Genomic DNA, 13,810 nt, shown 5'->3' on the forward strand with positions numbered 1-13,810 from the left:
GGGAGTGGCCCCATGCGGCCGCGGACCCGATCGCATTGTATGCGGACGGCGTCCTTGTCTTCCTGTCCGACCCAGCCTCTTTCGGACCAAACTGCCTCCGGATTTTGCAAGCATTTGAGCTGGCTTCGGGCTGCAGCTAAACCCCGGGAAGTCAGTACTGGTCCCCCTACATCTCTAGAGAATGCTTCGATTGGCAGTCTGCCATACCATTACGGAGGCAGTCTTTTAAATGTCTGGGGATCTGGGTTGCCCTTCTTCCCGAGCTGGGCTGGTCCCTTAATGTGGCCCCGTTGGTCAAGAAGGCCAAGGCGGACCTTCTCAAATGGAAGATGTTGCCTCTGAACCCCCTGGGGAGGGTGGCCCTGTTTAAAATGATGATCCTCCCCAGGTTCCTTTACATCCTACAGAACACCCCCTTTTGTTTTTCCAGGGCGTGGTTCAGGGAACTGGACAGTCTAATCACCAAGTTTCTCTGGAGCGGAGGGCGAGCCCGCGTGGCTCTGTCGACTTGTCAGATTCCCTCTTAAGATGGAGGCATGGGGATGACGCACTTGTATCTGTATTTCCTGGGGGTGCGTCTATTGGTCATCCACGACTGGTTCAATGGGGGCTGGTCGGACCCAGCATACAGGCTGGAATTGGGGACAGTGAGCGGGGAATGCAATGAACGTGCAAATGAACTCAAACTTGTGATTTTCGTATATTGGCTGAATTGTTCCTATGTTTTTAAAATCAATAAAAATGTTATACAAAAAATAAATTCATAATGGGTACCAAAAGCTATACCATACTGCACCACATTTCCACCGTGTTCCATCATATATTTTGATTAGAGAACAAGTGTGTAATATATTATACAAATTCAAGATAGTCACATTGAATTTACAATACATGATGATTTAATCATGTTTACTTTTTTTTAAACATATTCTATATTTCACTCAGACAGCAATAAAGGTTTCCAATACAATTCTTTTAGTTTTTGTGTTTTATTATTTTATCAGAAAGTTTACACTAGTGAATGTGATTCTTAGAACTTGAGAGAAAACATTGAAAAATTTGTCAGAAAGTAAATGATCATGTAGAGTTGTTTCAGAAGCAACAATTTCTCTTTAGAGTCTAAAACCAATCTCTGAAACTGGTGCGATTTTTAAAAAAATGCAATTATTTATCAGCATAGTATTTAAAATACAAAATATATACTTCTATGAATTTTGACCCATCAAAACCATAATTTCACTTTGGTGTAATTAAAGTAAAGAGGATAAATCTACTCACTTTAAATACCAAAGGCACAAACAGAGAAGTTGTAAATGGTGTTTTGGGTCTCAGCAGCATTATATAAGAACTCACCCACAGCATTCACCAGTAATAAAATGTTAATGTAGTCCAGATAAAACCACTCACTCTGAACTCTGCTGTAGCAGAACATGTTTTCATGCAAATCCATCTCAAACTACTTTTTAGTCATACGCTCTACAGTAGTGTAACACAAGAGACTAAAATAGGAACGGATAATACAGTGAGAGGGCCTGCCCTAGGGTTGTGTCATTCTGTCACAAATGTGGAAGGACTATTTACAGGAACAGTAAATTACTATAGGCACAATTTATAAATACAATATTTGCATAAATCAGAGAGAATTCAAGGAAGAAAATACTTGCTTCATACAATTAGCAAAAAACCTTTAAAACAGGTTGGATTGATTCATATTTGGTCAAAGCAGGAAAGAAGTTTCATTCAGAAAAAATAGCTTTAAATTACTTTGCATATTTACAAAAAGCAAAAAATAGACCGCATTTTAACAATATAACTACTGTACTTCCTATATTAAGTCTTCGAAACAAACAAAATTGTAATATACAATTCGTCCTGATTTGTCTTTCAAAGGGTATAAAACTATTCTACATTTCTGATTAACAAACACAGAATAAATTAATGTTTGGAACGATGTCCCACACTTTTGGGAAGCAGACAAATAATGCACAGGAAGCAAAAATATATAACAGCTATAGACAATTGAGTTTTTATTTGTAGGAATGTTGCATTATTCTAATGTCAATCGCATATGCTCTTAATACACCTGTCAACAATCTGTATAAATTTGTCCAATATAAGAGTGTCTTGAAAACTAAACATATACCAGATCGCGATTCTGGACATTTGTGTTTGCCTGTCTGCTTTCTTCCTCATCAGTCTGTTGATTCTCCAATTCTTGGGATTCACTGTAATCATACTCAATTGGCTTTGGATAGTTGTATGGGTAACCGTTGTCATCAAAGAAACGTCTAAATGTAAATTCATAAAAGGCATGCTCTGGATGTTTGCCATTTTTATACCACCCGTTAAGGGTATCATTCACATTCCCCTCCTTGTCCTCATCACTCCGCAACTTTTCTGGATCCACCGGGTCAAAATTGGAGGTGTCTGTTGGATAGGATATTTTCGGAATGTATAAAGCAGGCTGTTGTCGCAAGTCACTAGAAAAGTCAATACTTTTGAAAAATGGATGCACTTTTATTTCATCTGCACCATTTTTTCCAAGCCGATCTTCTGGCCCACGACAGAGTTTGATGATAAGATCAGAAGCTTCTGGGCTCAGCTTGGCATGAGGATTTATGTGAAGAGTTGTGTGCCAATTTATCACCTTTAAAAAGAAGAAAACTGTGTTGTTAATCAAGAACATTCTAAAAGAGACAGTGAAAGTGAAAAGGGGAAAGAACAAACAAATGTGTTATTTTATAAGCCTTCTACAAATTTAATAAGGGTAGCCACAGTCATCACAGTACATTATCCTTGATCAGGCAGTATAACCTAGAACCTGTCACTGGTGGAATGAAACCAATTCCTCCACAGAGCATAAATACTTGTAATGTGTCAATTTATATTGTTATGGTTACACTGAAGGACTGAGTTGGATTATGGCAACAAACTTAACTACTGCATCTCCCAATGGGCTTTTTTCAGTTTTTTGTTTTTTAAAATCATTTATTGGCATTATGTAGTACACAATTTTAAAATACAACACTAACGAAAAGCCCTTTACATTATTATGATCCGTGACCTCCACTAGAGATGTACATCTCTTTGCACATACAACTGGTACAACATAAATTAAGCATGTCACAGTAGGTAGGAATAATTAATCTATGTTCTTCATATCTTCTCATGTTAATGAGGACAACCACAGGTCACGTATATTGGCGATTCAAAGATCTACATTTGTCCGTTACTAAAATTTATTTAGCAAGAGGCTGATACTGATTTGCGACCTGGCCCACCCCCAAGAAAAAAGAATTGAAACAAGAAATGATGGTAGGCATGGGTCAACAGAGAAGCAGGTGAGGGCGAGCAATATAGGGGGGTGAGTGGGTGGAGGAGAAGCAACACATGATGGTGATTAACATTGCTTGGAGGAAAAGCACCAAGCTAGACAGCAATAAGTGGTTTGGGAAAGGAAGGGGTTTGACGGGGGAGAAGCTGAGAGAATGCTTGCAACATGAGGGAGACAACAACGTGGAAAATAATATCAAAATAACATATGTCTGCCTTCTGTGTACTTGCAAGTCACAAATGCAAAATCATTTAATTAACTGTACTTCTAAATATGAGTACTTTAAAGGTTATCATTTAATGACTAGATCGGCAATTATATTTCCCTCTACGGATGTAGACAGCATTTGCTTCCACATTGCTTGGAGACACTGACCGACTTCATTAACTTAGCTTTGGTCAGGGTATGTGTAGATACTTAAAAGCCATCTCCTAAGGTACAAACTGGTTACTAGTAGCTTGAGGTTCATCTAGATTCACATGATTTGCATTATTCCACCATCTAGTGCTTGAGTCCAGAATTCCCCATTGTTTGTATATATCCCAAATGCTGTTGTAGAATTGTCTGGCATTATCTACAGCACTTGATTCTAAATCTGACTCAAACTCTTTTGCACCAGAAACAAGGTAATCAGTTTTATGTAAAAGATTGACCTATTTTGGATACCAGGGAGCTCAGATTGTCAACTGTTTTGGATGTGCTCCCCACAGTGTGCAAGAGGCGCATCCACAGTGATGGTAACATTTAGGAATGAAGGTTTTAAAGTTCCTCCATTCAACATAACATAGAGACTCCACCATCCTGGCTACTTTTTTTCCTGAAACAATCACTAAGATCCTCCTGGTCCCCCTTCACTTGAGCTAACTGACTGTTTAACCATTCCTATACTGTTCTCATGTGTAGAGGATTACTGGGTTGAAGATGGATGCAAGATGACAATATTTTCAACAATTTCCTCACTGGTCTCAGGCATCTGGTAAAAAAGAATGGAATCTGATTATGGCATGTAGTGCTGTAGTTTCACATGCTTAGCATAATCCTGCCATCTAGTGTTGTGCTCAGAAATGTGCAGGTTGTTTTTCTTTGAAAAAACTCTTTTGAGTCACAAGATCGAGTTACTCCTCCTCTTACTGGTAATGCGCATGGTCATCGACACTATTGTTAGACTGCTTTCCTGGAAGTTGGGTGAAGCATGGATTATGAAGTATAGGTTAGTATAGTGCAATGTCCATGCTAAGGAAATTTGTGAAAACCTATAAATATAACTGTAACAAACACAGGTGTCCAGGGAGGAGGATGGGTGCATGTGAATCTTCATCACTACATGCCACAAACAGATACTTACTGGGTAAGTTACATTTTCTGTTCGAGGCATGAGTGACTGTAGATACACAAGCTTAGCATAGACTGTAACGCAGTCCTTCCCCATAAGTGGTGGCTAACCTGTGGGGGTAACAGTTGTTTGGAATAATGTACGCAGAACTGCTTGGCCAACATTGGCTTGTTTGCGGACAAGTACATCTACACAGTAATCTTTAGTAAATGTGTGTGGTGTCGACCATATAGCTGCCTTACATATATCAGCTAAACGTACATTTCCTAGGAAAGCTATTGAAGCTCCTTTTTACAAGTGGAGTGAGTTCTAAGAGGGATAGCCCTTTCTGCAACGGAGGGAGGTTGAGGAAAAATACTGGGAATTCAATAGATTGATTAAGGTGGAAGTGAGACACTACCTTTGGATGGAATTTATGATTGGTACAAAGTACCAGCCAATCTCTATGTAGTTGGAAAAAAGAAAGAATCTTCCAAGGTTAATGCCTGAAGCTCAGACACATCTGAGAGAAGTGATAGCAACTAGAAATGTTACTTTCCAGGATAGAAACTGGAGGGAGCCAGAGTGGAGGGGTTCAAATGAAGGTCCTAGCAATCTTGTTAATTCAATATTGAGGTTCCAAATGGGACCTGGTGTCACATACGGAGGAATGCCTCTTAAGACTTTCTAGGAAGGCCTTGATGACAAGAGTTTGGAATATGGAAGTGTGTTGTCAGTTTTGTAAATAAGCGGCTTTTGCTGCTAGATGTAGTGAAGGTTAGACCAGAAGCATATGTGTGAAATAAGACAATCTCTTGAACTTCAGCTGATAAATGATCGATGTGTTTAGAAAGACAGTAGTGGACAAATCTTTTCCACTTAGCAGCATAACAGGTCCAGGCAGTGGGCCTGCGTGCTTTTTTCAGAATGTCCATACAAGGTTGTGGTAACTTTAATTAGCCGAGGAGCCAAACAGGCATGGTTGAGGGACTTAGGGTCTGGGTGTCTGACGTCTCCATAGCTGTGCGTGAGAAGGTCCTTCCTGTTTGGCAGTTTCTCGTGAGAAACTACTGAGAGTTCTAGAAGTGTGGTAAAAATGGGTTGTCGCGTCCATGTGGAGGCCACTAGGATGAGCGTGAGAGATGTCTGCCAAAGTTTGCAAACCACAAAGAGAAGTAGTGGGAGAGGTGGAAAAGCAAATAACTCTGACCACCTCATCGATAGTGCATTGACCCTGGACTGTAGGTGTAGGAATCGGGAGGCAAAGTTTGGGAATGTTGTGTTTTCTGACGTGGTGAAGAGGTCTATTTGTGGTTGACTAATGCCAGAAGTATGGAAGGAGGACTTGGTGGTGGATTTCCTGTGTTTACACGTATGTTGATTTGTGTATAGCCTCATTCTGGAAAAAGTGTGTTTTTTATACTTAAAACTTTTTATTAACTGTTTCTGGGTATATAGGAGACATTAACTGGCCCAAGCCCTCTTGAGGGCAGGTTCCAGCATTGAAAAAACACCACCGTTGGTCACATCAAGTAAAAAAATACATGCAGAGAAGAAAAATACGGTGAGGTCTCTAGTGCAATCCCCTGACACTTTCCCCCCTTAGACACTCCCCTCCCTTTGCCTTGTAGCCACTCCAGTTGCAAGACAGCTCCACCAACGATTTGTCATACTTCTCTCTACAAAGAAGCTGGGGTATTTATATGTCAATAAGTGTTCTTGCCTCAGGCTTCAGAGGAAGAGTCTTGAACCTCTCCAGCGAGGAGCCAGAGCGGAGTTTGGGAAGCCACTGCTCAGGTGGTTGTAGAGAGGCTTCCACCTGAGGTTGAACAATAGATATGCCCCATTCATATTACTAGTTAATTATTCCATGGCGAGTATAGTCTGTAAACTATAGTACCAGTGAGTTAGTGCTGGGCACTCTGCCTTTCTCCAATTACGCGCTAGTGTTAATTTTGCTGCCCGCATATGCCATTCATGGGTCGTCATTGCTCTGCGGACTGTGGTTCTAAGGCCCAGGAGCATCACCTCTAGTGTATGGGGCAATGTGTAGGTAACTACACTGTGTAGAAGCCTTGACACCTCCTTCCAGAATGGTCGTACAAAGTGCTCCACAGTCCTTCCAGCATCTGGGAGATACAAGTGATACATAAAATGTGCTTATGGGGTTTAATGCCAACCATATCCGACATTATAATGTACCTCACGCTTGAAAATAGAGGCTGAGCGGATGTCTCTAGGAAGTCTATGCCAATGTGTGTGTACCGCAGTCTTTCCTAATCTCTATTTTGCGCCAAGCGGGAAGGTCTCAGTTGCAAGTTGAAGTTTGTGTAGGGCCGAAATTGCTCCTTTCATCCTTCTGAGTTTAGGGAAGACTGCTTCGAATGTTATTTTGGGTCTGATGGCTCCCTCCCGAATCGTGGAGTGTGGCACCCAATGTCAAAGTTGTGCATAATGGAGCTTCTGGGTGTGCGCAGAAGGCTTTGCAATGCATAAAGGATTTGGGAGCTGAATTTTCAAACATATCTATATCATTTTGGAACCTCCCCATTCCAGTTGCAGAAGGGCTGGCCTTCCATAGCTGGTGGAAATGCCAGATTAAAATGGATCAGAGTATAGGGGAGGTGGAATTTATACAAGGCCTGCAAGTTCTAAATATCTGTCCCACGGTCTAAGGGTGGTGGAGACCAGGGTAATGATGTAGATGCTGGGGGGCTTATTTTTTTTTTTTTTTTTGAAAACCTTTATTAACCACAGTTGCATCAATTGGCAATGTACAGTTCTACGCCAAAGCATCAGGTCGGCAATGCTTGAATACACACAGTCAGAGGATTAGACACAGCCATGTAGCCGACAACCCGGAGGTCCGGCGGCGGAGTTCAGTTGAACATATGTAGAGGAATTGGGTGTGTACAGTGCGTATAAGCGAGTCAATGGTGCTTTTCTGCTTTTTGTCGCGTCGCTTCTCATCTAAAGCGCATTGTCTGCGAGTGAGGGGGGCGCTGTGTACCAGCCCGCAGCGCAGCGCCGTCAACTAGCCCCTAGGCTCATAGGAGGAAGTGCGCTGGGCGCCGGGTTGTCCGTCAAGTGCCCTGATTTGCGGGCATCGGAGTCCCGGTGGCCCGTGCGTGGCGTGGGCTGGAGCGCGACAAGGAGGTTGCAGCATAGCTCGCAAGGATGCGCGTGGCGACCGTCGCTGTGTTGGAACACGGGTTCTGCCAGGGAGCTTAGCCAGTCGCCGAATTGCTCCCCGGGTGTGTAACATAAACGTAGGGATCAGGGCCAGGGTCGAAAACTCGGGTGGGGGCTAGAATAAGAGGGGTGGGGGGGGGGGGGGGGGGGGAAGTGGAGATCTGCCTGCAGCAGTGTGAGAGGAGATAGGAGCTGCCCAGCGGGGCGAAACCGGGCCGTGTGGGAAGCGCGTCGAGTGGCTGGTCGCGAGGGGGGGGGAAGAAGATGGGGGGGGGGGCCATCGGAGGGGGGGGGGGCCTAGGGTCCGCAGTGCTTTGTGTTCGCAGTCTAGGACTGTCCGCTCGCGTGAGGGAGGTGTCCCTCCGCGTCTAGTAGGGGGCATCTGCGCGGGGCGGGATGAGTCTGGCTCCCCGGGTGTGCCCATGTCCCAGTAGTGTGCGCGCCCTCTCGAGCAGCAGCGGCAGTAAGTCCCACGCGCGCGCCATAACACAGTGCAGGGGATATCTAACAGTAGCAACCTACCGCACAGTATGTGAGATGCGCCAGGGGAATAAGCAGGCAGAGGGGGCCGGGAGCTATCCCCGCCAGGGTCTCAAAGATGTCGCCATCTAGCTAGTAGTGTATCGGTGCCCACCCAGTGTTCAGGTTATCCCTCGGGTTCGACAGGCCGTCTGAAAGGTGGCAAGGAGGCCATCCCAAAGGTGGGCGATGGGGAATTGCCTGAGTCCCGCAGTTTCCTCACGTAGTAGCACTGCACTTTCCGCTTGCGCCCAGTTTACGAAGGAGGCCCTCCAGTGTCTGATGTGCGGGGGGGTCGTCGCCTTCCAATGCTTGGTGAGCAGGCGTTTGGCCGTTACAAGCCCCATGTCCCAGAAGCGCGCCTGCACCTTATTCGCTTTTGTGCGCTTGTATAGGCCCAAGATACATGCCTCCCACGTGCGCGGCAGCCGTCCATCCGCACCACGCACTATCAGTGACAGCACGTCGCCCCAGTATGCCTGTACGCCAGCGCAATGCCAGAGCATATGCAAAAGGTCCGCTCCTGGTGACGAGCACCGCGGGCAGGTGGCATCCGTCCGCGAGAAATATCTATTGATCTTCTCAGGAGTGAGATACGCTCGCTGTAGTATGTAATATTGTATGAGTTTGAAGCGGGGGTTGCGTGGAACATTGGTCGGGCTAGCCAGTATCATCGCCCATTCTTTGTCTGTCCAGTCTCTGCCCCTGTCCGTCGCCCAGCGCTCCCTCAGCGTCAAGGTGGACAGTCGCGAATGCGCGAGGAGCGCCTGCACCAGCCAGTGGATGACATGTGCGCCATGTCCCATGATATGCAGATATTGGATGAAGGTATGTGCCGGCGGCTCCGTCGCCATGTCACCCCAAGAAGCCGAGAGCGTCTGCATGAGGGAGGCATGCAGGAGGAACTGTCCTGCCGGGAGCGTCGTGCCTTCAGCCAGGGCGGCGAACGTCAGCAAGTCGCCATCCTCATACAGGTCACCTAGCGTATCTACTCCTGCCTGTTCCCATCCTGCCAAGTGGGCCTCCGTGAGGGGTCCCGTCGGGCCAGGCATGCCCAATAGTGGTAACTTTGGAGCGTACGGTGTGGTCGCGCGTGTGAGGCGGAGGCACCTCTGGAAACACCTGCGCGCCACTGCCAGGTAAACCTGGGAGGGGCAGGGCGCACGAGTCAGCGGGTGGAACAGTGTGTGTCCGCGTCCAGGCAGCCGCATGCGAGGCAGTGTCCTCTAGTTGCTTGCCGCTCAGCCACCCCGCCACCCATTGCATCTGCGCCGCTAGATAATATAGCTCCATATTGGGGACCGCTAGGCCCCCAGAGTCTGTGGGCATGTACAATTTGGCCAGCGCTACACGCGGCCTCCCCTTGTTCCAGATGAGGTTGCGCAGCAAGACCTCCAGGTCGCGGAATAGTTTGGCGGGTACATTATTATTATTATTATTATTTATTTTTATAAAGCGCATAGTCACCCGGAGGTATCCCAGCGCTGAAGAACCCTAAAACAGTAAAACTGAGGACCGAGGCTGAGTTCACGAGGGGGACATAGGAGCTAGGGAAAAAGATGTGTCTTTAGCAGTTTCCTAAAACGAAGGTATTGGGGTTCCAGACGGAGAACCCGAGGAAGGGAGTTCCAAAGACGGGCCGCATGGACCGAGAACCGTCTTCCTCCTGAACGTGCTTTCCTAAACCTTGGGGCGTTGATGAGATTTTCTGCGTTGGAACGGAGAGATCTCGTGGCTATGTAAGGGGTGATGAAATTGCGGAGAACTGGGGGGCCTTGGTTGTTCAAAGTTTTGTGCACCAAACACAAGGCTTTAAATTTAATTCTCTCCCTTATAGGGAGCCAATGCAGGAGTTTGAGGGCAGGTTTGGCCGATGATCTTGCCGGGGTGTTGGTAATGATCCGGGCAGCAGTATTCTGAATCCTTTGCAGTTTATTCAGTGTTGCTTCCGGTGCACCCAGATAAATCGCATTACTATAGTCCAGTCTTGATATAATAAGACCCTGGACTAATAGTTTTTGTGATTTCGGAGGAAGAAGGGGCAGGACTTTCCTCAAGGATTTTAGAAGACCGAAACAGGTCCCTACGACCTTCTTTGCTTGCGGGGCGAATGAGAGTTCCGAGTCAATCCAAACACCCAGACTTTTCACCTCTGTCTTTGGGTCTGGGGGAGGACCTAGACATGTTGGCCACATGTCCAGAGGAAGTGAAGTTCCTTTTGAGCCGAGTACAAGGACCTCGGTTTTTGTCCCGTTTAGTTTTAGCGCTGATCTATTCATCCAATGATGGACCTGCGTGAGGCAGTTGAGGAGATCAGCTTTCTGTTGTTTAGGGTGGGACAGAGACACCACTAATTGTGTGTCGTCAGCATAGCTGATGACACTCACTCCGAAAGGGGTGATAACCTCCTCCAATGTGGACATATAGATATTAAATAATGTGGGGCTCAGGGAGGAGCCCTGAGGCACACCACATTGGAGGGGCATTTCGGAGGAGCGGGCGTTCTTCTCCCAGATCTGATAAGATCGTTGTGTCAGGAAGGATGAGAGCCAGGATAAGGCTGTGCCTTCCAGACCAACTCTTGCCAGCCTTTCGATGAGGAGTTGGTGGTCAACGGTATCGAACGCTGCGCTAAGGTCGAGGAGGATCACTGCCACTGATCCTCCTCCATCCAGCAGCGTTCTGGCTTCCTCTACCGCCGCCAGGAGGGCGATGTCCGTGCCCTGTCCTGGTCGGAAGCCCGTCTGGGAATTTTTCAGTTTGTTGTTAGCCTCTAGGTACTGCGAAAGTTTCTTGTTGATGAGTTTTTCCGCGATTTTACTTACTCCTGGGAGTAAGGAAATGGGCCGGTAATTCGCCAGGTTTTCAGGGTCAAGAGTGGGTTTCTTCAGTAAGGCCTTTACCACCACCTTCTTCCAGCTCAGGGGCACAACTCCCTGTTGAAGTGACGTATTAATCAACTGAGTGAGGGAGGGGATGATAGAAGGGGCTACCTCTTTAAGGATCCGAAGAGGAGCAGGATCTCTGGGGGAGCCGCTCTTCATGGAGTTGAGCGTCGTCCGTACTTCGTCTGAGGTGACCTGGCCCCATGTGGACAGGCCGGTGGAAGAAGTCGGATATGGGAGAACGGTTTCTTCCCTCGGGCTCAGGGGAGGAATTGAATCCAGGATTAATCGGATTTTGTCCTGGAAAAAGTTAGCCAATTGTTGGCATTTCTCTTGGTCAACTTTAGGGTCAGAAGGGGGTCCCCGTTCTTGTTCTGGTGGTTTTGAGAGTTCTTTGAGGATAGCAAATGCTTCCTTCCCGGAGCCACCCGCTCTCTCTATTCTCTCCTGAAAAAACACGCTTTTGGTTTTCCGGATAGCGGTTTTATAATTGAGAAGAGAGATGGAGTAGATATTTTTATTTGCTCCTGTTTTATCACGTCTCCATGAGCGTTCGATTTTTTTACATTCTTGCCGTAGGGCTTTAAGCTCTGGAGTGTACCATGGAGCAGGGGATATCTTTTTAAGCTGTTTAAAAGTAGTGATTTTTGGAAGCAAAGCGTCGAGAGACGACGTAATCCAGTCACTGAATTGTTTACCAGCCGCATTCGGGTCCGAGGAAAGCTCGGGAGTGGAATCTGTAAGAGAACGGGCCCATATATCAGATGACAATTTGTGCCATTGGCGGTCGGTAACCTGGGTTTTAGGAGTTAAGTGATTAGATATGGGAGTTTCCCAGAAGAACGGAACCAGGAAATGGTCAGTCCATGGAAGGGTCACCGGAGGGTTGGTGGTCATCGTTGGAATATTGGTAAAGATGGGGTCCAATAGATGGCCCTTCTCGTGGGTGGGCTCGTTGTTCACCAGACATACCTCTAGAACTGTAAGGTCATGTCTGATGTCCGCGGCGACACGATCCGTTGGATCAAGGAAGTGGAGATTGAGATCACCTAATAACAGGAAGTTGGAGGTGGAGGAGGCTAGTTGGGAAATGGATTCAACTATGGAGTTGGAGAAATTGCCTGGGGCCCCAGGGGGACGATAGGTCAGAAGCCCCGCCACAGTGAAGGCTGGGGAGATTTGGATGGAGAACTGGCCGCACTCACAATCCTCGATATCAGCGTTAATCATCCTACAGACGTATCGTTCCCTGTGGATTATGGCTACCCCGCCTCCCCTCCCTTTAGGTCTATTTAGCGTTTGGCAGAGATAACCTGTGGGGAGGGCTGTGACGACATCCGGATCGGTGCAGTCAGAAAGCCATGTCTCTGTTAGGAACATTAGGTCGAAATCCTGATTTTGGATTAGGAGATTTACTTCGGTGGCGTGTTTCGGGAGGGAGCGGCAGTTGAGGAGTCCAGCTTTCAGAGCCGGTCTGGTGATTTTAGGGGGGGGAGTCGGATTGCAGTATGAGCAGGTCGAAAAGACCTTACCTTCCGTAACCGTGTGGTAGCAGGTCAGGGTGGTTTTCGGACGTAGGGCTCGTAGTGTATCAGCTGTATACATCACTCGCTCCTGAGGGTCACCTGGCAGAGTAACGGGGCCACGGGCCGTCCGGGTCCGGACGGGCCCAGACGGGCTTGCCTTTGGCGCGCCTTCGGCGCGCTGACGGCGCGCCCGCTGCGCCCGTCCGCTGCGCGTCCGGTAATTGCACATTATTTTATGGGTTTAAGGAGGGGGGTGGGTGTGGCCTCAGGTAGGCGTGGCCTTGCTTCCTCGCCGTAAATGGCGGCGGGAAATTGTTTTTCCAGGGTTTGCTCGTTGCAGCGAAGGAGTCGCTGTTTCAGCGTGACTCTAGCCCGCTCTGACTGTTTGCCGGGTGAGTGCGCTTTTTAAAATACAATTTTAGTAAGGTGACACAAAAATACAGTGGTGATAGTTTTTAACCCCTTCGGTGCTCATGACGGAATGGTTCCATCATGACCCACGGTTGAGCTGTGCTCATGACGGAACCATTCCGTCATGACCACACCCGCGCAAGATTCCGTCAGCACAGCGGCGGAATCTGCGCAGCATCGAAGGGGTTAAAAGAATTTCGGCGTTCTCCCGGCTTCCGCCTCAGGAGTTTTCAGGTTCTGTCAGTTTCAACGCTGCTGGTCGCGTATATATGCTGAGGGGGGTGGGCGTGGCCTCAGGTAGGCGTGGCCTTGCTTCCTCGCCGTAAATGGCGGCGGGAAATTGTTTTTCCAGGGTTTGCTCGTTGCAGCGAAGGAGTCGCTGTTTCAGCGTGACTCTAGCCCGCTCTGACTGTTTGCCGGGTGAGTGCGCTTTTTAAAATACAATTTTAGTAAGGTGACACAAAAATACAGTGGTGATAGTTTTTAAAAGAATTTCGGCGTTCTCCCGGCTTCCGCCCCAGGAGTTTTCAGGTTCTGTCAGTTTCAACGCTGCTGGTCGCGTATATATGCTGAGGGGGGTGGGCGTGGCCTCAGGTAGGCGTGGCCTTGCTTCCTCGCCGTAAATGGCGGC

General features: G+C 47.3%; 1 protein-coding gene across 3 annotated transcripts in view; it reads right to left on the reverse strand.

Annotated features, from left to right (window-relative positions):
• Window positions 1-973: 973 nt before the first annotated feature.
• Window positions 974-13,810, reverse strand: part of LATS1 (large tumor suppressor kinase 1) — a 299,556-nt gene continuing 286,719 nt past the window's right edge. For all 3 annotated transcript variants that reach the window (XM_085612217.1, XM_085612215.1, XM_085612216.1), the window contains exon 8: window positions 974-2,647. In XM_085612217.1, coding sequence (XP_085468343.1) covers window positions 2,132-2,647 — 516 coding nt within the window. In that variant the 3' untranslated portion in view covers window positions 974-2,131. The remainder of the gene's footprint in view (window positions 2,648-13,810) is intronic.

The sequence above is a fragment of the Triturus cristatus genome, chromosome 6 (assembly GCF_964204655.1).
Source record: "Triturus cristatus chromosome 6, aTriCri1.1, whole genome shotgun sequence".
NCBI lineage: Eukaryota > Metazoa > Chordata > Amphibia > Caudata > Salamandridae > Triturus > Triturus cristatus.